Source organism: Heloderma suspectum, chromosome Z (assembly GCF_057233095.1).
Source record: "Heloderma suspectum isolate Gila_16-S chromosome Z, 16-S_ref, whole genome shotgun sequence".
NCBI lineage: Eukaryota > Metazoa > Chordata > Lepidosauria > Squamata > Helodermatidae > Heloderma > Heloderma suspectum.
The window spans coordinates 16,273,677-16,297,259 of record NC_139476.1 but is presented as its reverse complement, the minus strand read 5'-3'; the positions used below and the strand labels follow the sequence as shown (position 1 = coordinate 16,297,259).

General features: G+C 50.1%; 1 protein-coding gene across 4 annotated transcripts in view; it reads right to left on the bottom strand.

Moving 5' to 3' along the window:
* The window catches only part of POLRMT (RNA polymerase mitochondrial), a 48,782-nt gene that overhangs the window by 13,748 nt on the left and 11,451 nt on the right, over window positions 1–23,583 (bottom strand). For 2 of the 4 annotated variants that reach the window (XM_084826226.1, XM_084826224.1), the window contains exons 6-16: window positions 23,258–23,407; window positions 21,291–21,452; window positions 17,764–17,934; window positions 16,541–16,780; window positions 14,594–15,376; window positions 13,405–13,527; window positions 12,573–12,695; window positions 9,074–9,253; window positions 7,442–7,528; window positions 5,169–5,282; window positions 808–860 (exon numbers count right to left, since the gene is read on the bottom strand). In XM_084826226.1, the coding sequence (XP_084682352.1) occupies window positions 808–860; window positions 5,169–5,282; window positions 7,442–7,528; window positions 9,074–9,253; window positions 12,573–12,695; window positions 13,405–13,527; window positions 14,594–15,376; window positions 16,541–16,780; window positions 17,764–17,934; window positions 21,291–21,452; window positions 23,258–23,407 (2,186 nt within the window). The remainder of the gene's footprint in view (window positions 1–807; window positions 861–5,168; window positions 5,283–7,441; window positions 7,529–9,073; window positions 9,254–12,572; window positions 12,696–13,404; window positions 13,528–14,593; window positions 15,377–16,540; window positions 16,781–17,763; window positions 17,935–21,290; window positions 21,453–23,257; window positions 23,408–23,583) is intronic. The other 2 variants (XM_084826225.1, XM_084826227.1) reach the window with 2 other exon arrangements.

Below are 23,583 nucleotides of genomic sequence, written 5' to 3'. Positions count from 1 at the left end.
GTTGCGTGGCTTCCTGGCTTCAGCAGTTTTCCCCCCATTCTAAAAAAAAAAAATTGCTTCTCCCAAGACTTGGCGAGGAACAGCTTCATGTGAAAATGTGCAGGCGTTTTTTGTCATTTGGCCCTGTTTTGGCCCCACCCACCACCAGACTGCAGCCCCCAAGAGCATCTTTGAAATGGAATTTGGCTCAAAGGTTCTAAATCCCATCTTTTACTGGTTCAAAATGGTCGCACTGAATCATACGCCAGTGTAAAAATCCATCGATCAACTGGAACTCACTCGATTCGTTGACAGCTGTTTTCTTTCACTCAGGAGAGAGCTCAATAATCAGGGAGATTCATTTAAGGTAACGGTGGGGTACCGGTGAACCTCCAGACATCTGTTGAGTCTACAGTTCCCATCAGCTTTAACCATTGGGCATGCTGGTGCTGGGGCTGATGAGACCTGAAGTCATACAACACAGCCAGTGTGGTATAGTGGCTACGGTGTTGGACTGGGAGCTGGGAGATCCGAGTTCCAGTCCCACTCAACCATGGAAGCTCACTGGGTGACTTTGGGCCAGTCACAGACTCTCAGACCAGCCTACCTCACAGGGTTGTTGTTGTGAGGCTAAAATGGAGGAGGATTAAGTAAGCCACCTGGGTTTCCTTAAGGAGGAAAAACAGTGGGATATAAATGTGGCAAATAAATAAAAATAAATCAATGAACATCTGTTTAGATGTGGAGCGTTATATAAATGCTGTAAATAAATAAATGGATAAATAAATAAATCTGGAGCACCACAGCTTCTGCGGGACGGATACTCACTGGCTGATGTCGTGGTGTGATTTCAGGTTGACTGTCTGCATGCTGCCATTCACCTGGTTGCAGAAGGAGAGGAGAGAGAGAAGACAGGAAGGTGAAGGGATACGGGAGGATGTTGGCTGGAGGATGCTGGGATTTGTAGGACGTTTTTCGGCCTAAACATGCATAGGATCGCACCCTTGGAAAGGCAAGGGATGGAGAGAAGAGAGCGATTGTAAAGTGGGGGTCAATATGAATGCACAATACAGCCACAGAGGGCGGAAATTGCTCTCCGCAATGGGGAGGGATTTGCAACCAGACTTATTGAGGGCTAGAAACTTGGTTTTCTACGTCAAAGAAGAAAAAAGCCAAGAGGAAGCGGAGATTCTAAGGACGCCCATTCCAATTCCACATTCTGTGTTCCTAAGGAATGCCTCGTTTCTAAAGTGCAACCATATCTACTCCTAGTTTGGGGGGGAAACCAGGTTGGAGGAATAAAAGCTTCACCACATATAAGGGGGGGGGGGGAGAAGAAGAAGAGCAGAGATGAGTTCGCTCTGCTCTCTTTTTTTGCCGGCCCTCGTTTGGTTCTTCTCGGCAAATGTCACCTTGGCTTCCCCCACCCCTTCTGCTGACTCACCCCCCTCCGCCTGCTGACTCAGCCCTCTGCCGCTGCAAAACGCTGAGTCACCACCACCCATCGTGCTTGCAGGATCTTATGCAGCGGGCTGCGCTGCCTCGCCTCCCACGCTCTCCCCGTTGCTGGCAGCTCAAATCCTGCCCTGAGCATTCCCCCCCTTTGGGGGTGGGGGGGAGAGAGAAACAAGGGGGGGACTCTACTCAAGTGGAGATGCTGAAACATGGGGTGTTCTTTTTAGTGTCTTTCAGGCTAAGCTGCAAGTCTGGATGGCAAAGGGAATTAAAGGGACGCCAGGCAATTCACGTCCCAAGTAGGGATGAAAGAGGAGGAGGAGGAGAAGGAAGAAATGGGTGTGAATCTCGGGCAACTGGGAGAAAGCTTCCTCTCCCTTGCGACCTGCTTCCCAACACAACCCCGTAAAACCACAGGAAAGGAAGTTCATTGCCTGCCCAGAAGAGTCCTTGGGGGGGTGTCTCCAAACGTAGGGGGTACCCGATGCAATCCGCAAATCTGCCAGACGCAAGAGAGAAGCAGCTACAAATTGGCCACTCGTGAATTTCGTTCCAAGAAGCAGACACATGATTTTCTCTCCCACAAAAGATCAGGAGACACGAAGCTGCTGGGGAACTGTTCTCCTGGGAACGGTGGTAGGGAAAAGGACCACTCCACAAGGTCGTAATTATAAGAGATGCCATGAGATCCTTCTATTCTGGTGCCCCCCTCCTCCCCCGCCCCGGTTGCTGTCCCATGGAGTCTGGACGTTTGTAAAATTGTGAATTATTGATTTATTTTTTAATTAGATCTCTTAGCTGAATAACAACACAAAATACAACATAATCAACTGAACAAAACCTTGCTGTAAAAAAAACCCTAACCCACCCTGAACAGCCAGGTTTTCAAAGCCCAGCAGAAGCTCATCAAAGAGGGGGCATGGCAGAGGTACTAGGGTGGGAATTCCACAGAGTGGGGCCCACCACAAAAAAGGCCCTAGTCCTCACCAGCCCAGTGGTCCTCTCCCTAGTCCTCACCAGCCTAGTGGTCCTGGCTGATGGGACAAACAGAAGGCCTTCCACGGCCGATCTCGTTGAGGGGCATCCCTGATGTTGCTGGAGGAGCTCCTTAAGATAGGCCAGGCCAGAACCACATAGGATTTTAAAGGTCAATGCCAACACCTTGAATTACGTAACCAGTGCAACTCCTTCAGCGCTGGAGTGATGTGCAATTACTGGACACTGCCAAAACATATTTTTTTAAAAAGCACTCGCTGTATTGCAGTGCTAGCAATTAGCCAAATTAGACAATCCCTTATTAAAGAGATGTTGCTGTGTCCTGATAGACACAAAGCAAACATTTTTGCTGCATAAGAGGCAGCAACAGGTAGATGCGACAGGTAGACGCCAGAGTGGCGATCTGCTGATCAGGCATTTTGTGGGGTTTCCCACAGCAGTTTCTCAAATTCCCAAATGGGACCCCTAGCGCAGAGTGTCACCAATCCAAACTTGTTTTTAATTTAGTGTAAGTGCATAGAGCCTCAATCTGGGCTGGGACCACCATGCACAGGTGGGGGCGGGGTGTATGGGGGTTAAACCTTCCCACCCACCCAGCTTTCCTCCTGCCCCACACATGGGGGAGGAATCCTATATTGTCTCCAATTGGGGATTTTTCCCCTCTCTAAGACACATCATGTGCGGTGACCCCAATCTGGATGGACTGGCACGGGGGGGGGGGGTGAAATCCTTCCTAGCCAGCCACTTCACCCCCACCCAAATTCACCGCACGTGCGTGCACAGGGAGGCTGAATCTAGATCACGCCCCACACGCTTACACTGAAGGAAATAAAAACGTTAGGAGCAGCTACATGCGACGCATTTAATGTAGCATGTAGTTTAGCTGTAAGCCACCGTAGTTAAATGGAACGCCATGGACTGAGGCAATCTATCTCCGAGGAACACAGGTCAGGATCAAAACAAAGAGTCCCAGTCCATTTCCAGGCCCAATTAAAGGGCTGGCATTAATTTTCACAGCCCTAAACAGCATGGGGCCAGGTTACCTTGGACTCCTCCCATATATACCTGCCCAGACCCTAAAATCATCTTCAAAGTCTGTCCTCTAGGTGAACCCGCTGAATGGGGTGAGGCAGCTGGCTACTAAGGAGACAGCCTTTTCGGTGGCGGCATCCTGGTTGCGGAAGGGTCCTCCCCAGAGAGCCTGGTCTGGTGCCTACATTGTGATGGTCTCTACACCAGGGGAACCTTTTTATCCTTCCTGGCTTTTCAGTCCCTTAGTTGTCATTTTTAAAAAATCTGATTGGGTGTCATCTCTTTTCCCATTCTCAACCCCAGCCAACTTATAAACTGCGGGGACAGGGGATCTATGTCTTAAACTCTGCTCCTGCTGTCCATGCCAGGAACAGAACTGCAGCTATGCCCAGGGGGCAGGCAGCTAACACGCCTGCAGCCAGTACACATGCACACATCATGATGCCAACACGGGGTCAGATATAGCGCCAAATGCCCCAAAAGAGGGTTTAAACAGAGAAAGAAGTTTTTGCAAAGCCCCGAGCCGCAAAGACGCGCCGCTCAGGCATCTATCGCACCTGCTGTTTATACATTTTTTAAAATGAACACATGGATTTTAAAATGTGAAACGCTTTCGGCGGAAAACACCAGCTTCGGGAAACGTCACCGAAGAGAGCATGCCACTTATGAACTGAGCCCAAACTGCTCAGGAACAGAGCAGAAAGGCGGCCATCTATACCTGGAGGCTCCCATGTTACCTTTTGGTTTCCCTCCAAGGTTTGTTCCTGACTGGGTTTGGCTGAGCTTATGAGCGGCATGGGAGTGTACTCTGATTTTTGGCTGGAGATGGCACCTCATGCCGAACTAGCTCACATTTTAAAATCCATTTAGAACGTTTTTCTTTTCAAATTTATGAACCGGATGAGCGATTGCTGGTCATCAGCTCTAAAAGCCAGCATGTTGTGGGAGCCAGTGTGGTCTAGTGGTTAGAGTGTTGACCTGGGACTCGGGGGGCCCAGGTTTCTAGTCCCCACTCGGCCATGAAGCTCCCTGAGTGACTTTGGACCAGGCACGGACTCTCCGCCTAACCTACCTCACAAGGTTGTTGTGAGGATAAAATAGAGGAGAAGGATCATGTAAGCTGCCCTGGGCTCCTTGCAGAAAAAAAAGAAGGGATAGAAATGTAATAATAAATAGCAATAAAAATAAAGAAATAATAAAGACATGTGGTCTGTTTTGGTCTAACACTTTATAAAAAGAGCCTCCAGCTGGATCAGGTTCGAACATCGCTCTAGTCCAGTGTCCTGTCTTCAGCAGCAGATAACTAGGAGTCCTACAAGCAGGGCACAAATGCAACAGCCAGTGTGGTGTAGTGGTTAGAGCGCTGGACTGGGATGGGAGAGACCCGGGTTCAAGTCCCCACTCGTCCATGGAGCTCACTGGGTGAGTCTGGGCCAGTCACCAACTCTCAGCCTAACTTCCCTCACAGGGTTGTTGTGAGGATAAAATGGAGAGGAGGGGCATAGAAGCTACCTTGGGTTCCTTGCAAGGCGGAATAGAAATGTAAATTATAATAATTATAATGATGATGTGAAAGGAAGGGAGCACTTAGCACTTCTTAGCCATGCTACACAACCCCCGCTTTCCCTTCCAATCTGATTCTGAATATGAAAAAAAAGCAACACCCTCTCCCTCCCTCCCTGCTGCCCCCCCCCCCCCCGGCTTACCACCATGGACTTCGAGCGATGGTAGGGCTGGACGATGGGCAGTCCCAGGGGCGTCACCCATTCTACTGTCCGTCCAGACTTGGCAATCAGGCGGGCGCTTTCAGTTAGCCAGCCCTGCAGGTGGAGAAGGCACCAGTGAACACGGCCTTTGGGTGGTGGGGGAAGAGGCGCCGGTGTAATGAAAACAGCGGACAATTAGAGGGGGAACAGAGCCATTCCACCAGCCCTGCTGAAAGACGACTTTAATTTTTTTCCCTCTTCGCTCCTCACTGTTTTTTCCTTGCGTGTTGTGTCTCTTTAGATTGTACGGCTGTGGGCAGGGGATTGTCTTGTTTTAGTGACAGCATGTAAGTCTGAGGGGCCGGATAAACATGCTGGAAAGGGAAGGGAAGGGAAGGGAAGGGAAGGGAAGGGAAGGGAAGGGAAGGGAAGGGAAGGGAAGGGAAGGGAAGGGAAGGGAAGGACAAAGACGGGAAAGGGAAAAGACAAGGACAAGGATAGGGAAAGGGAAAGGGGAAAGGGAAAAGACAAGGACAAAGACAAAGACAAAGACAGGAAAGGAAAAGGGAAAGGACAAGGGAAAGGACAAAAGAAAGGGAAAGAGAAAAGACAAGGTCAAGGACAAAGACAGGAAAGGACAGGAAAAGGACACGACAAGACAAGACAGGACAAGGACAAAGACAAAGGATAGGATCACATTTTGGGGGTTGCGTTTGGAGTTGAGCACGGACAGGAGATTGCTTGGATTCCCAGTGAAATAACTGGGAAGTGGAGGAAGTTTAGGGAGCCTGGATTGACAGTTTGGAGAGGGGGATCGGTGTGTTGGTGGTTGAAGGGTAGAGCGGGTTAGCTGGGTGAGAATAGGTTGAGAACAGAGGCAGGAAACCAGGGGCCCTCCGGGCGATGTCAACTCCCATGAGGCAAGATGGACAGAAATGAGTGTGCTTAGCCTTGAGAAGAGAAGGCCGAGGGGGGAGATGATAGCACTTTCAAAGTCCCTAAAGGTTTGTTGTCATGCAGAAGAGGGCCGCAAACTGCTCTCCATGCAGGACATGGAAGAACGGACTTACATGACAGGAATGCCCCAAAGCCAAAAGCAAAAGGGGGAGGCAAAGAGGATGTTTTATTCCATGAAAGAAAAGGTTCCAAGATGTTTCGGACTACATGCAGGTCCTTCTCAGAGATGTGAATGTTTCTACATCATTTGTATATTTTGAACCTCTCTTTCTTTCAGTTTTGCGGCCTTTAATATCTCTGTATGGTGACGGACAATTGTATTATTGATGTGGTATGTAAACCACTGAAAGCAAGGTATACTGAAAGTCTCAAAATGTTGTATGTTGGGGCGGGGGGGTTATTTCCCCGAAGGAGGATCTGTGTGCCATCCAAAATGTCTTGGAACCATTTTCTCTCATTGATTCAAACATCCTTTTCATCTCCCCCCTTTGCTTTGGGCATTGGAGCATTCCTTTGGGGTTCGCCTTTTTGTTGACTTTAAGTTACAGGAAAGCAGATTTCAGCAGAACATCAGGAGAAACTTCCTATTGGTCAGAGCAGTCAGATAATGGAACCAACTTCCTAGGCAGGCTCTCTGTCCCTGGAGGTATTCAAGCAGACGCTGGACAGCCAACCTGTCACGGATGCTTTGAATGGGATTCCTGCACTGAGCAGGAGGGGGTGGGGCGTCCCCTTCTGACTCTATGATTCTAAGCATTTGCTTTTTGGAAATGTTTTACCCAGGGCCAGGGAACCAGAGGGCATTCAGATGTCGTCAGACTCCACCTCCCAGCATCCATGAGCATTGGCTGTGCTGGCTGGGGCTGGTGAGAGCTGAAGCCCAAAACATCTGGAGGGCACTGCTATACATACTCCAGTTCTGGAAAGTAATGCTAGAAATTATCCTGATTAAAACTAACATAAAGGAGGAATTGGAAAACAGCACCGAGCAAACACACCGAGCAAACACAAAGAATGAGAAAGAACAGGAAGCTGTAGGGGCGGGGGGTCCCGCCTGGGAGTCCTCAGCCCACCTCTGGCCTCCGAAATAGCCACGAGCATTGTCTATGCCTTTGAAAACTTCTCTGCAGCCTTGAGGACTAGAAACATTGTTCTTAAACTGAAAAAACAATGCATGCTTAGATTCCTGGAGTGTCATACTGCAGCCCAGGGTGAAAGAAAGGAAATCAGAGAGTCTATCAGAGAGCGAGAGAGTTGGGGGGAGGTATGGTGAGACAGTTAATTTTTCTCCAAGTGTTTGATTCAAAAGAGTTTACCTGGATTTCTCGAGTGCCTGAGAACATCTCCTTGAGGCTGTTAAAGACCTGCTGGACAAGGTAGTGAGAGGCTTCCCAGACACAGTCCTGGATGGAGGGAAGGCAAGATGGAGACAATTAGGGGCTGGGAGCCTCAAAGCCCTTCTTTATTTAATGGTTTGCTACTGGTATTTTAAAACAGCCTTTCCAGATAAATTAGGCAGTTTATGACAGCCAGTAAGACAACAGGGTAAGGCTGCAGAAAAGCAACAGTGTTCAAACGTTTCTTTTAAAAACGATGTGTGAGAAATATATACATCCAATATAGCAATCAGATTTTAAAATGTCAGTGGGAAATCAGAACCAAGTCACAACAGTGGCAGCAAATCAGTGACAGTATCACACATGGCCTCAAATCCAGCTAGAACAAAAAGGGTCGTTGAAACACCAAGGAGGCAGACATGCAAATTTTGGATATTTTTGTCACCTTCTCTCCGGCCAGAGTGTGCAACTGGCAGAAACAAAGCGGGAAAACGTGACACCCATTTAATTGCTCTCACACAAGGGAAACAAAGTGTCTTCAAAAAAAATCTGACATAATTATTAATTACTATTTATGACTAAATCTTATCAGCTATTATATTCACTATTATATTGTTAATTGATCTTAACGTTTTGTCTTGATTTTAAAAATAACATTTTCCAAAGGAAGACGATGGAAAACAGAACACCAACATCCCAAACAGCCAACTTGTACCAACGTTTTCTCATAACCTTATAATGTATAAACTGTTCTGGAATTGTTGAAACTGCTGTTGCTCAAACGTATCACCAGACGTCCCTCCCTGGCTCGCTCGAAAAACCCGGCTTAATTTATTTAGAAGTGCCAAATTCCATTGCCTCATATCCCACTCTAGAATTCGTGGCCTTTGGTCAGATTTCTGGTGCTTTGCATATACTACATTAGCGGTGAAAATCATACAATCAAGGAGCGTTGCCTTATCCTTATATATCAGCCTTTGTACCTCCTCCGAGGGATGCTCAGAGGGTGGCAACAAGACAGAGGGCCTCCTCGGTGGTGGCCCCCCAACTGTGGAATGATCTCCCCAATGGGGCCCGCCTGGTGCCAACATTATCTTTTCGGCACCAGGTTAAAACTGCCCTCTTCTCTCAGGCATTTGGCAGCATAGGATGAGTTTTTCATTAGCTCTTGGATCATCTTTGGCTGATTGTTTAAAAAATGTTTTTTGATATATGTTGTCTGTGCGTGTGCTATCTGTTTATACGTTTTTTCTGTAAATCTTTTTTGTACTTTGTATAATGTGTTTTAATGGTTTTAATTTTTGTGAACCGCCCAGAGAGCTTTGGCTATGGGGCAATATAGAAATATAATACATGAGTGGGGTAGGTTAGGTGGAGAGTGGGTGACTGGCCCAAAGCACTCCAGGCGAGTTCTGACAAGTGCAGGATCAAGTGGAACCGTGACTTCCCGCAACTCGGTTCTATCAACACAGCTCCAACTCGTGTTCACCTTTCTTGCTGCAGTGTCAGAGCTCTGAACGGCATTCGCCTTTCTTGCTGCAGCCTCAGAGCGACAGGAAAAAAACGAAGCGGCAGGGGGCATGTGGCAGCAGTCGTGATAAGAACACTTACCGGGGGGAAGTCGTCGATCTCCTTGAGGCGCTTCTCGATCTGGAGGCGTCCGCCATAGCGGGTGACCCCATACACAACTGTCATCACCGTCTGTTTGACCACCTTGCGGCCAATGAAGCCCTCCAAGACCTGAGCGACTTTGACACCCTGCTCGGCGTCTCGCTTCCGAAACACTTCCACCTGCGGGGGGGGGGGGGGGGCATAAAGCAGGGATGTGTTGCAACCCGCACCTGCAGGGCAGCCCTCCCTCCTTTCCCCCAACTGTTTTCCCAGCTTCTGTGTTGTTTTCCCCGTTCTAAAAAGCTGAAATGCCTCCACTAGCTCTTAGTGCCTGGCAAGAAGAGTTTTAAGCCAAAATGTGCCTCTCTGAGATGGCCGAAAGACGTTCGATACCCCTAAAGGGCTGATTGAAGCAGGAAGATGTTTTACACCAGGGCAGATGATTTATCCACCTAGCTCGGTATTCTCAATCCTTCAGGGAAGCTCTGTCAGTCATGGGCAGGGAAGGATCTTCACTGTTCCCTGCTCCCTGGCTCTTTTAACTGGGGACGCAGCTGTTTCTTACACGAAACCACCCTATGATTTGGACGTTAATCAATGCAGAGTTTTTGCACGATCAGCATCCCTGTTTGACGTGGCCAGCGGCTCGTTACCTATCTGTCATGAAAGTAAGGAAAACTACCCCTGTGCTACAGCCCAGCCCCTAAGAAAGCAAGACTCTAGTCCTCATGGTTCTGAACAAAGAGCTGATTTAAATAGGAACATTTATCCTGAGTCAATCCCTGGGCCCATCTAGCCCAGTATTGTCGACACTGACTGGCAACAGCGGCTCTCCGAGGTTTCAGGCAGGAATTGTCCCAGCCCTACCTGGAAATACTGGGGACCGAACTCGCAACCTTCTGCGTGGAAAGGGAGGGCTCAGCCAGTGAGCTACAGCCCTTCCTGCCAAGGAAGGAAGACTCAGAACGCCTGGTGATGGTTCATTGTTTGGAATTCCTTGAGCATCCATTTCGATAAGCCTCATTTTTGTATTTGTGACTGCTTTTGCAATGCGTGTGATTTTTTTGTACATTTGTATATTTGCCGCGGTGGCTTAGTGGTTAAGACGCTGAACTGCAGACTGGAAGGTCGGCAGGTCAGCAGTTCGAGACCCGAGTGCCGCGTGACGGAGCGAGCTCCCGTCTTCAGTCCCAGCTCCTGCCAACCTAGCAGTTCGAAAGCAAGACATTGCAAGTAGATAAATAGGCACCGCCTCGGCGGGAAAGGTAACAGCGTTCCGTGCACCTCGGTGTTCAGTCACGCCGGCCACATGACCACGGAAGCGTCTTCGGACAGCGCTGGCTCTTCGGCTTAGAAACGTGGATGAGCACTGCACCCTAGAGTCTGACACGACTGGTTGGGGACACCTTTTTATATTTATATCCATAAATATAGTAACATTAAAAATAACTGGAAATGCCGGGGATTGAACCTGGGACCTTCTGCCTGCAAGGGGACGGGATCTTTCACTGAGCTATGGCCCTTTTCTGAGATGTTTTTGGCATTTTTCAGACAACACACAATAGCAACTACCTTTCCCTGTGGGTCTCCCCAGAGCCTGGGCACTCGGAGGTAGACTGCTACGGAACACGGAGCTTCCATTTGGTCCCCTGGCTAATGGATCCCAATAGAAAGGGTTGCTAAACCTCTTTCAGCCCAAGGCCGAATTCCATGTCCTCTCAGCTTTAAAAGCAACTGAGGAAAGGCTGGATCCATCCCTACAAGCGTTAGCTGTTTGTGTGTGTGTCTGTGTTCCTCTAGCTTTGACAGAACGTTGCCTTTTTTTTAAATAAGCAATGCTTCAGTGGGTGGTATCCTGCTCTCCGAAAAGCCTCTCTGTGTCCCGTTTATTTTTCAGAGCATCTCCCTGATCCCGCCACAACGGGAGTCCCTGCTGATCTTGGCTGGGGAGCTGGGCACCAAAGACTACAACAGGTTCGTCATTCAGAAGACGTCCAGGAGCCGTGAGGTGGAGAAAATCCAGGGGATCTGTGAGGGTTACATCCTGCTTCTCACCAAGGATGGTCATAAGAACATCAGAAGAGCCCTGATGGATCAGACCCAGGGTCCATCCAGTCCAGCATTCTGTTCACACAGCGGCCAGCCAGCTGTCGACCAGGAACCCACAAGCAGGACACAAGCACAACAGCACCCTCCCGCCCATGTTCCCCAGCAACTGGTGTACGCAGGCTCACTGCGAATGGTACTGGAGGTAGCCCACAGCCATGAGGACTAGTAGCCACTGATAGCCTTTCCTTCCAGGAATTTGTCCAATTCCCTTTTAAAACCATCCAAATGGGTGGCCACCGCTACATCCTGTGGTAGGGAGTTCCATAGTTTAGCTCTGCACTGTGTGAAGAAAGACTTCCTTTGATCTGCCCTGAATCTCCCACCCATCGGCTTCATGGGATGACCCTGGGTTCTAGTATTTTGAGAGGGGGAGAAAAATGTCTCCCTCTCCACATTCTCCACATCATGCATGATTTTGTAGGCCTCTCTCATGTCTCCCCTTACCCTCTTTTTTCCCAAGCTAAACAATCTCTGCTTTTTAACCTTCCCTCGTAGGGGAGATGCTCCAGCCCCTTGATCATTGGAGTTGCCCTTGTCTGCCCTTTTTCCAGCTCTACAATATCCTTCTTTAGGTGTGGTGACCAGAACTGTACAAGTATTCCAAGTGTGGTCACACCCTAGATTTTTATAGGGGCAGTAGAATATCGGCCATTTTGTTCTCAATCCCTTTCCTAATTATGCCTAACATGGACTTTGCCTTTTTTACAGCAGCCGCACACTGGGTGGACATCTTCACTGAGCTGTCCACCTCAACCCCAAGGTCTCTTTCCTGGTCAGTCCCCGACAGCTCAGATCCCATCAGGCTAGACAAAGTTGGGATTTTGGGCCCTAATGTGTATCACTTTACATTTGCTTAATTATTGCCCACAATGTCAGGTAATTATTCTTGGCCAGCATCGTCGAGGGGCGGGCAGGCGGGGGAGCCACCCCACTTCACCAGACCTGCTGGTCCCAGTTCCACTGGGACCAGGTTTGAAGCCCAGACTCCATCTTGGAGGAGTGAGTGCCAGTTTGTAGTGGGCTGCATGCGTGAGACCTGAAGGTTTAGGGCAGGGATGTTGGACCCATTTCGGCCAAAGGCCTGAATTAAATTCCAAAGGAGCTCCCGGGGGCCGCATTCCAGTGGTGCGTGGGGCCAGGCAGAAGAGGAGGGACCCAAAATACCAGACACCCCAAACCCCTACATGTGAAGCTGAAAGCTCCCCCTGCCACTCACTAAGCCTCACTGGTTGGGGAAAACACAGTGTGGCCATCTGGGAAACCCAGAGGGCCAGCTAGGCGGGCCGGACGCAGCCCATGGTTCTGAGGTTCAACACCCCTGAAACAGATGGATCCTCCTTGAATGCGTGCAGTTAGCATCCTGAACTTGGGATGTCTGTAGTCGCCTCACCTGTTGAGCCACCCCGCTGTAGACATCCTGAGGAACGCTGCATGGCGCAAGGTTCACCGAGGCGGCGCCCACAACGTCGCGCCCAAGGGCCGCATAGTGCTGCAGCCCATTGCAAGAGCCGTCCTGGGAGGAGAAAAACACTCTGGGGGAAATTGGCCAGCCATTTAAAGGCCCAAAAATGTAGGAGTTGCCCCACTAGGTCAGGCCAAAAAGACCCCTGTCCCTGCTTCCTGCAGGGAGCTGACCGGGCACTTCTGAGAAATCCACAAGCAGGGAATTTATTTATTTATTTATTTATTTATTTCATTTCTATACCGCCCAATAGCCGAAGCTTTCTGGGCGGTTCACAAAAACCGCATGAATGAATGGAACAGCCCTCCCAAGTTTCTAGTCTCTAGCATTTAGTCATCTGAGCATCTCCCATAATTAGATGCCTTTGAAAAGTATCTAAAAAGGGTTTTTTTTCACTTGTATTATGGTCAGCTGGAGGGCAATTCATGTACTGAATAAGGGCGCAATCCTATGCATGTTTAGACGGGAAAGAAGTCCTACAATTCCCTGCATGCCCCAGCTAGCCATACTCTGGAAGATGTATTCCAACAAATTGGAAGATTGAGGAAGACAGCTGCAGGGGGTCCTTTATGTAGTGCTAGCAGGGGGTGGGAGGCTTTACAGAGTACAAGAGGCCATGGTCCCTGCCCCGAGGCAATTCCAATCTAGGATTCGGCCACATGGGAAGAAGCCAAGGAGGAAGGAGAAGCAAGCATGCGATTTCCCCCCCCTGCCCACGCACAGGATGGAAACCCCTTTGGTGCCTCACACACTCACTTACCTGATGGATGGGGAAATGGGAGATGTACGCAGCAGGATCCGGAGACCTCACAGCCTTGGCAATCTCCATACAGCACGCCAAAGCTTGCCAGGGCTCATCCGTGCCCATCCACCACTTCTTGCCCTTGAGGGAAGGGGAGAGAGAGGAATTTAAGAACACCCATCCGTGCGTGGCAGGGGGAGACGACGGAGGAGGGTTGGCAGAATGACCCCCCAAATTGGGGGGGACTGCGTACGGGGAGAGGAACCCGCAAAACAGCGCAGTAGGAACTGAGCATGCTCAGCAGACATGGAATGGTGATCGGCTGCTGGAGATAGAGGGGCTGTAATGGAGCAACTTGGAGAGGGCATGGCTGGCACCCTGAAGAGGACTAGTCCACACTGTGCCTTTTTGCCACAGATGGCACCTGAAAAGATTGGTTTCGTTTCATTGTACTGTATTGATTTTGCTGTTGTTTGCAGTCTATTGCAAAGTGCCCCAGGAGCAGTTTGGCTAAAGGCTGGTATATTAACATAATATAATAAATATATTATAATACATAATATAATTTAATAAATACATAATATAATAATTATAATATAGTACAATTGTAGTATAATATAATACATATAACTATAATAAATATAATATAATAAATATAACATAATAAATATAATATAATATAGCATAATATAAAAATGATTCCAGGGCAAAAGGTAGGAGTTGAACTCAGTTCCCCCTATCCAAGTTCCAAGGCTCTATTCCAGGGGTGCAGAACCAAATCCGGGCTTCCAAGGTTCCCCATGTGGCCACACCCCTTTCCCCTGACCACTGCTCATTTCGTGGTTTCCAGCTTCTGTGCAGTTCCCCTCCCCGCCATTCTAAGAGGTTCAGGTGCCTCTCCTAAGGCTCAGCTACTGGCAGGAAGAGTGTTCAGCTAAAACTAGCTGGTACTTTTGGCCGCGCCCCTTTCCCTTTGGCCCCGTCCCTTTTGCTCTGGCCACACCTTCTTTTCCCTCTGGCCACACACCCCTTTCCCTTTGGCCACTCCCCTTTCCCTCTGGTCACACCCCCTTTTCCCTCAGCCCAGCCCGGGAACGCAGGCCCCAGGAGCTTCTCCAGAATGGAATTCCAACCTTGGGCAGAAAGGTTGTTCCACACACCCCGAAGTGGGACCCGCAGCGTTAACAGGTGCCCCCCCTTCACTCACTGTCAGCGGCTGGTCCGCCGAATCCAAGACCAGGGCCAGGATCTCGTTGGCGTAGTCCAGCCGCTCCTGGAGGGAGTTCTTCTTCTTCAGCCCGGTGAGGTTGATGAGGTGGATCTTCAGCCAGTCCAGGCCGCGTGGCCCGAGGGGTTTCCCTTCGGCGAAGAGGAGGATGGCCCGGGTGAGGTCGCTGCCCAGGTGGTTGAAGTGGGGCGGGCAGGGGTATGTCCGCCCACGGAAATCCATGTTGTGGGGGAACCAGAAGACCCGGCCTCGCATGTGCTTGGCGATGGAGAGCTTGTACAGGGCATCCATGCGCAGGCTGAACATCTCTGCGGCCTTCTTGCGGCAGCGGACCGCCTCCCGCTTCAGGTCCAGCTTGCTCAGGGGCCCCCCTCCGGAGCAGTGCATGGACGGCCGGGGGGCCTCTGAGGGTGGCGGCGGGACGCCCAGCTTCTCGTCACCCTTTTCGTTGAAGACGGCGATGACCACATCCAGGATGGGGCCGTTCACCTTCCAGGGACAGTTGCCCAGCTGGTTGAGGGCGTCCATGACGGGGTGGAGGTCCCCCCGGGGACACTGCTCCAGGAGGAGCTGGTGCTGCAGGACGCCCTCCACCGAGCGCATCAGCTTGGTGGGGGTGAGGATGTAGGCCCCGAAGCGCGGGGAGACCCAGGGCATCGGCGGGCACAGCGTGGGGATGACGGAGGCGTCGAAGGTGAGTGTGGTCTCAGTGGCCTCCAGGAGCAGGCGGGTCAGGATGGGGTGGGGCCTGATGAACCCGATCTGAGGCAGGAGGGAAAGAATGAGGAGGCGTTTCTAAGCGGGGCTCATTCTGCATTTCGCCCGGCCTTCTTGGCATGATCCAGGTGATACAGTCAACAACAACCCTGTGGGTAGGCTAGGCTAAGGCAGGAGTGGGGAACCTCAGGCCATTCTAAAAGGCTGAAATGCCATTCCCAAGGCCTTGGTGACTGGTAGGAAGTGGGATTTTTGGCCCCGTTCCATTTCGCCTTTGGCCCCATCCACCCCTGCAATGCTCCCCTCACCCGGAGAGCTTCTCCGAAACGGGATTCGGAACCAGCTGAAAGCGGTTCGAGAGCTCCTGCATTGAGGGCTAGAAACTTGATGTGGAACTTCAAACGGAAGCTGAGATCCGCAGGGAGGCGATTCCTGTGGGTGACGCCGTGTTACTGCTGAGCGCCTCTGTCGCCCGGCCGTCTCCAGGAGTCATAGTGCCTCTCTTAGCATGCCATCCACACTTCCACATTTAGGACTGCAAGGGGGTTGCAACGTCCCATAGCTACTCACTTTTCGCCTCCCAAAGTAACAGTAAGAGCTTGTTAGAATTTGAATGGCTTGGCGACAGGTTACCTAAAGGACAAGCTCCTCTTCCTCCTGTATTTACTTACCCAGCCCCTAAGATCATCTTTAGAGTCCCTTTTCCAAGTTAGAGCCCCCGCCAAGAGAGGAGAGCTGCCTGGTTACAAAGGAGAGGGCCTTTTCAGTGGTGACTTCCCAGCTGCAGAATGTGCTCCCCAGAGAGGCTCGCCTGATGCCTACCTTACGGTCTTTTCGGTGCCAGCTGAAGTCCTTTTTATCCTCCCAGGCGTTTTAAGAACGGGGCCTGGGTTTTTTTTAGTGCTTATAGATCATGACACTTTTATTGCTGGTTTCATTACGTACGTACTTTTTTTTATTCAGAGTTTTATTTTTGTATTTTAGGTCATTAATAATATCTTCTACACCATCCAGAGAACCTGAGCTACCAGGCGGCTTAAAAGCATCACGAATAAATAAATATAATACAATATAATTTTGCACTTTAAGAAACAACAACGAATTGGAGCAGGGAAGCAGAGTGTCTATCGTGCAAATTCAGAGTGCAAGCCACGTAAATCCAGAGCGCAAACATCTGCACATATCTGGCATCCGTTGGCCTTTTCCTACCTGCCGGCCGCTACGGAAAGAGTAGACGTGGTACAGGATGGGGATGAGTTTCTGCACCAGCCCGGGGTTCAGGAGGTTGCTTTCCATCTTCAGCACCTGGACCAGCAGTTCCACCAGGTGGAGACCCAGCTGCACCAGCATTGTGTGGGGCCAGGTGTACTCCTTGCTGACCAGGGAAGGGCTGCAGCCAGCTTCCACCGCAAGCAACTCCCAGTATTCTCGCGGCAAGAAATTATCCGGCTGCGAGAGAGAGAAGAGGGGTTAAAACATTAGTCCTGGGGACCAAGACACAGCCTCTGTTGTGCTTAGAGCCTCGGATGGCCACATCAGAGCGAGGAACCAAGAATCTAGTCCTTGAATGTGGTTTTTTCCTCCTCCCTCCCACTCGCCTTTCCTTTCGTGCCATGTCTTTTAGACTTTACACCCAGGGGCAGGGACTGCCTCGTTTCTCATTTGCGTAAGCCACTTCGGGCACCTTTTTGGCTTAAGGGGAGGGATGAAAACACTACGAATAAATCAATGAATAAATAAGCCAGTGACAGCCTGGGCTGCCGAAATTCCATTCATTGTGATGATCGGGATTTCAGGGGAAGTGAAAAAGAGACCCCCATGACGGCTGTTGGCCATCCGGGGGCCAGGGAGCTGTCAAGGGGAGAAAATTACAAGCGGAAACAGCAAGGCATTACAAGACAGGCAGTGTGGTGCAATGGTTAGAGCGATACTCTAGGGTAGGGAAGATCCGGATTCAATTATCCACCCAGCCACAGAGCTCACCTTCGGCCAGCCGCTGTCATTTGGCCTAACTGCCCTCCAGGATAAAATGGGGGTGAAGAATTAGCGGCTGCTGTCTTTAGAAGCCAGGTGCGGGAAGCCCTCCAAATTGGGTTTTCTAGTCCCCCAAGCTCCGGAACACTCAGAGGGGCCTGAGGGTAGGGGCAGGACCTAACAGTGACAGGGAGTGACAGGTAGCGGGTAGGAAAGTGGGCTACCCAGGGCGGCTCAGGGAACGGCATCTGGCCAACACGGGAGTGAAATAAATCCAACATCCCCGGCCCTAAACTTGCAGGTCGCACACACACCCCACCATGAACTGGCAGCCACGCCTCCCAGTTGGAGTCAGGGCTTCAAAGCTGGTCCCAATGGAACTGGGACCAGTGGGTCTGGTGAAGTGGGGCAGCACCCCGACACACACACCCTCCACGATGCAGGCCAAGAATAATCACCTGACCATCCTTGGCGAGCAACTGGATGTAATCCTCATAAATGCCCTGGATTTTCTCCACCAAACGGCTCCTGGACTTCTTCTGAATGACGAACCTGTTGTAGACTTTGGTGCCCAACTCCCTGGCCAAGATCAGGAGGGACTCCCCTTGCGGCGGGATCAGGGAGATGCTCTGAAAAATAGATGGGACGCAGAGAGGTTTTCCAGAGAGCAGGATACCACCCGCTGGAGCATTTCTTATTTTAAAAAGAGGCAACGTTCCGTCAAAACAAGAGGAACGCAGGCACAGAAACAGACAGCTGACACATGCAGGGATGGATCCAGGCCTTTCCCCAGGTTCTTTTCAAGGCTGACATGAATCTATGGTCCAGCAGGTTGTACAGAGGGAGGTGAGCAGGGAATGGGCTGTTCCCCCAGTCCTCCTGAAAGACTGTTTAGGGTGCAATTCCATGCACGTTTAGACCCCCAAAAGCCTTACAACTCCCAGCATTCCCCAGCCAGCATGAGATAGCAAGGAGGTGAGAACAGTTCGGTAGCAAGAGGTGGCCATTCCGCCTGGGGGGGGTATCTCCATGACAATGGAAGGAAAAGCAAATGGAGGAGTACCAGATTTTTTTAAAAGGAATCAGCTTGGCTCTGCTTTGGTCCAAGCGGGGCACCACGAGAGAATGCTCCACACCAGTAAAAATCGCTTCACAGAACATACATCCCCGCGGGGGTGGGGTTGGAGTGAATGACATCTGACTGGCAGGGGCTGCTCAACCAATAAGAGAGGCTTCCCCCGCCCCCCGCCCCAGGCTCTCCTCCCCCTTTCGCCTTTCCCCTGAAGCTTCAGATGCACCTGCATTTCAGGAGCGAGCCTCACTGAGCACAATGGGAGTTACTTTCGAGTAGACACAGATAGGCTTGTGCTGGGAAGAGTGGGGGGAGACACAGGGATGAGAAACCAGCCCCCTTTCTTACTGCAGGATCTCTATCAGGAAGGTGTGAAGTTGTTACTTCCTAAGGCAATAAACCAAACAACAGAGAATTGGAGCCTTGAGATTGTGCTTTACAGCAGTTAGGGAGTTTGTGCTTTCAACTGTGCCATTTCAATTGAGGGGGATCTCTGTAAGGTCTGATGTGGGCATTCAGGGGACAAGCCTCATTGACCACAAGGGGAGCTACCTCTGAGGAGACACTCATGGGTTTAGTGTCATAGAGTCATAGAATAGTAGGGTTGGAAGGGGCCCACAAGGCCATGGAGTCCAACCCCCTGCTCAATGCAGGAATCCAAGTCAGAGCATCCCTGACAGGTGGCTGTCCAGCCTTGTCTTGAAGGCCTCCAGTGTGGGAGAGCTCCCCCACCTCCCTAGGTAATTGGTTCCATTGTCGTATTGCTCTAACAGTCAGGAACTCTTTCCTGATGTTCAGCCGGAATCTGGCTTCCTGTCACTTGAGCCCATTATTCCATGTCCTGCACTCTGGGATGATCAAGAAAAGATCCTGGCCTTCCTCTCTGTGACAACCTTTCAAGTACTTGAAGAGCGCTATCATATCTCCCCTCAGTCTTCTCTTCTCAAGGCTAAACATGCCCAGTTCTTTCAGTCTCTCTTCATAGGGATTTGTTTCCAGTCCCCTGATCATCTTTGTTGCCCTCCTCTGAACCCTCTCCAGCTTGTCTGCATCCTTCTTAAAGTGTGGTGCCCAGAACTGGACACAGGACTCCAGATGAGGCCGAACCAGTGCTGAGTAGAGGGGAACTAGTACTTCCCGGGATTTGGAAGCTATGCTTCTATTCATGCAGCCCAAAAGCGCATTTGCCTTTTTTGCAGCCACATCACATTGTTGGCTCATATTCAGCTTGTGATCGACAACAATTCCAAGATCTTTCTCGCTTGCAGTGTTGTTGAGCCACGTATCCCCCATCTTGTAACTGTGCATTTGGTTTCTTTTTCCTAGGTGCAGAACTTGGCATTGATCCCTATTAAATGTCATTCTGTTGTTTTCTGCCCAGCACTCCAGTCTATCCAGATCACTTTGAATTTTGTTTCTGTCTTCCAGAGTATTAGCTATCCCGCCCAATTTTGTGTCATCTGCAAATCTGATCAGCATTCCCTGCACCTCCTCCTCCAAGTCATTCATAAAAATGTTGAAGAGCACTGGGCCCAGGACTGAGCCCTGGTACCCCACTCGTTACTTCTCCCCGGTTTGAGAAGGTCCCATTGATAAGCACTCTTTGAGTCCAGTTCTGTAGCCAACTGTGGATCCACCGGATCGTTGTTTCATCTAGCCCACTTTGAGCTAGTTTGCTCATCAGGATATCATGGGGCACTTTGTCGAAAGCTTTGCTGAAGTCGAGGTATATGATGTCTACAGCATTCCCACAGTCCACAAGGGAGGTGACTTGATCAAAAAATGAGATCAGATTCGTCTGGCAGGACTTGTTTTTGACAAATCCATGTTGGCTTCGAGTAATCACTGCATTGTTTTCAAGGTGCTCCCAGATGGATTGCTTTATCATCTGCTCCAGAATTTTCCCAGGGATTGATGTCAGACTGACTGATCTGTAGTTCCCAGGTTCCTCCTTTTTACCCTTGTTGAAGATAGGGACATTTGCCCTCCTCCAGTCATCTGGCACTTCATCCGTCCTCCATGATTTCTCAAAGAGAATAGACAGCGGTTCTGAGAGTTCTTCTGCCAGTTCCTTTATTACTCTAGGATGCAGTTCATCTGGCCCTGGTTGTTTGTTGTGGGAAAGAGAGCAGAAAACACAAAGACGGAAACTGGCCCCCATCTGAACCTGCAGGATCCCTATTAAACCGAACAATGGAGAATCGGAGCCTCGACATCGCGCTTTACTGCACTTATGGAATTCAGCTTTAAACTGTGCCACGTCTATTGAGGGGGATCTCTGTAAGTTCTGATGTGGGCATTCAGGGGACGAGCCTTGTTGAGCCCAATGGGAGTTACTTCTGAGTAGACACTAATGGGTTTGTGCAGGGACGGGAAACACACAGGAAACACCTGTTGACCAGGGTTATGGTGAAACACAGCCCCTGGGCAGGGCCAGCGTACCCGGGGTCAGTGCAGGGGTTGGGGCACACAGCAATCATACTGGGGAGAACCCGACTCAAGGAAAAGAATCGGACTTTCAGTAGTCTCAGGAAATCCAGTTTTTCCCTGATAATCTCCAGGGCGGCTGCTGGATGGCCACCACGTCATGTATCCGTAACAACCTCAACACACAGCCAGCTTGGGTAAAACGCTGGCGGAAACACCTCCAGTCGTTACGTTCCATTCTAAAAAAGACCCAGTGCCTGAATTTGCTTATTGTCTTCTTCGCTCAGTGTTCCCTAAGATTATTAAACCCTTCTTTGGAAAACGGGCAAAGGGCCCTTAGGGCTTAGGCAGGAAAGCCTCGTAGAAAGGTAGTTAGTGAAGGAAGGAAGGAAGGAAGGAAGGAAGGAAGGAAGGAAGGAAACCAAAGTTTAGCCTGGGCTCATTTTTACACCCTCCCCTTGAGGTGGAATGCCAAACGTGTCTCACCCGCAGCAAGATGTCGACATACTCCTCGTCTTTCAGCACGCAAAGGAAGGGATAGAGGTTTAGCTGCCCCGATTTCCTTTGGTCGATGTGAAGCTTAGACTCCCGCAGGCCCTGGAGGAGAGACGACTGCCACTGGGAACGGAGCGTGGCCAGAAGATCCCGCTGCACGAGCGGACGGGGAGAGAAATGGATAATTAACACTGATTCTGCATTGCATATTCTGGAGAACAGAGGAACAACACAGCAGGGTATAAAACCCTATGAAGAGCCCTGCTGGATCAGACTGAAGACCTCTCTAGCCTAGTTTTTGGTTTGCACAATGACAACCAGTTTCCCATGGGAAGCCCCCAAGAGGGACAGAAGTGCAACACGCAATGTTCGCCAGCAACAGGTGCACAGAAGCGTACTGCCTCTGACACTGGAGGCAGCAGAGACCCTTATCATCCACGAATCTGTCTTTTAAATCTACCCAGGTTGGCAGCCATCACTACATCTTGTGGTACTGAGTTCCACAGTTTAACTCTGTGCTGTTTGAAGAAGTCCTTCCTTTCACCTGTCCTGAATTTCCCACCATTCAATTTCATGGCATGACACCGCTGAGTTCTAATATTATTAAAACTGAGAGCCAGTGTGGTGTAGTGGCGAGAGTGTTGGACTGGGAGTTGGGAGATCTGGGTTCTGAGTCCCCACTCGGCCATGGAAGCTTACAGGGTGAGCCAGTCACAGACTCTCAGCCCAGCCTACCTCACAGGGTTGTTGTTGTGAGGATAAAATGAAGGATTATGTATGCCACCTTGGGTTCCTTAAGGAGGAAAAAAGGCAGGATATAAATGTAATAAATAAATAATATTATAGGAGATGGATTCATTTTGTCCACCTTTATCATGTCTCCCTTCACTCGCCTTTTCTCTAACCTAACCCATCCCTGCTGTTGTAACCTTCTCTGACAGGGGAGCTGCTCCAGCCCCTTGAACATTTTAGTTGCCCTTTTCTGCTCTTTGTCCAACCCTACGATATCCTTTTTGAGGTGCGGAGACTGGAGGTTGGCCACCGCGCTCCTAGAAGAAGGAGGGGAGCAAAACATCCTGGAGTTAGTCACCTTTAGCTGCATCAACAGAACAAAATAAAGTATGAAGCACAGAAGGATCTTTTGTCCCAGGACGAGTTTCCGGGAATTTTAAAGCACAACCAGTTAGCACAAGTCCGGGCTTACTGATATCGTGCCCCCCTGACTCGCCTTTTCTCTAAGCTAAACCATCCCTGATGATGTAACCTTTCCCCATTGCAGAGTTGCTCCAAGCCCCTTGAAACTAACAATGGATAAGGGCACAAAGACCACGGAAAGGGTCTGACACCTTCCATACAATCTGGTATGAATTCATAGACAAACGAAGTTTCCAGGGAAAACCCCCATCAAGTCTTGGACAGATATGGAGAGATACATTTCGAGAACTGCAACTGAATCTTAAACCCCTGAAGGACTTTCTGTGGCTAAATATAAGGTTATTAATACGTTGTATGCCCTGGCTGTGGGCTTCCAGAATTCAGAGGTGCCGAGATAGTGATAAGCCAGATCCAGGTTTACTTACAAGGAGACTCAATAAAGTCTCCTTCTAAGTAAACCTGGATCTGGCTTATCACTATCTCGGCACCTCTGAATTCTGGAAGCCCATGGCTGGGGCACACATACGTTGAAACCCCTGTGATCCCGGTCGACTGCAACTGAATGTCCTGTGTCATGTCTGTGTTTTGTTAGGATATTTTGATGTGTTCACTGATTGCATCGAAAATATGTGATTAAAACTCAATGAAAATAATTTTTAAAATCTACAGATCTCAGGCTGGCTTTCCTTGGCCCAGGTTAAGGCTGGAACTGCATGGCCTTCTGCAGCCGGAGCGTGACCAGGAAGTCCCTTCCTCCCGCCCACCCCCGCTTCCCTGCTAACGCTGAACCGCGTGACATTTACCGCTCGGACAACCCGTTCGCTCAGGGGCTTGTTCACCTCCACCGACTCGATGGTGACCGTCTCAGCCGCCTCCACCATCAACTGCTTCTGGAACTGGGCCCGCAGGTCTTGCACCGTGAAATCTAGCTTCGGGTAAGAGATGTGCTCCCGCTGGGGAAGAAACCAAAAACGGTGGGAGAGATGCATTGGGGGCGGCCGGAGCAGGCAACAGGGTAGGCGGGCCAAGTCCGAAGCCCATAGCACAGACCTCGTTCACCCCAAGAGACATTTTCCATTTGGGCGGAGCCAAAGAGAAAAAGGGCAAGGCCAAAAACCAAAAATTCCAG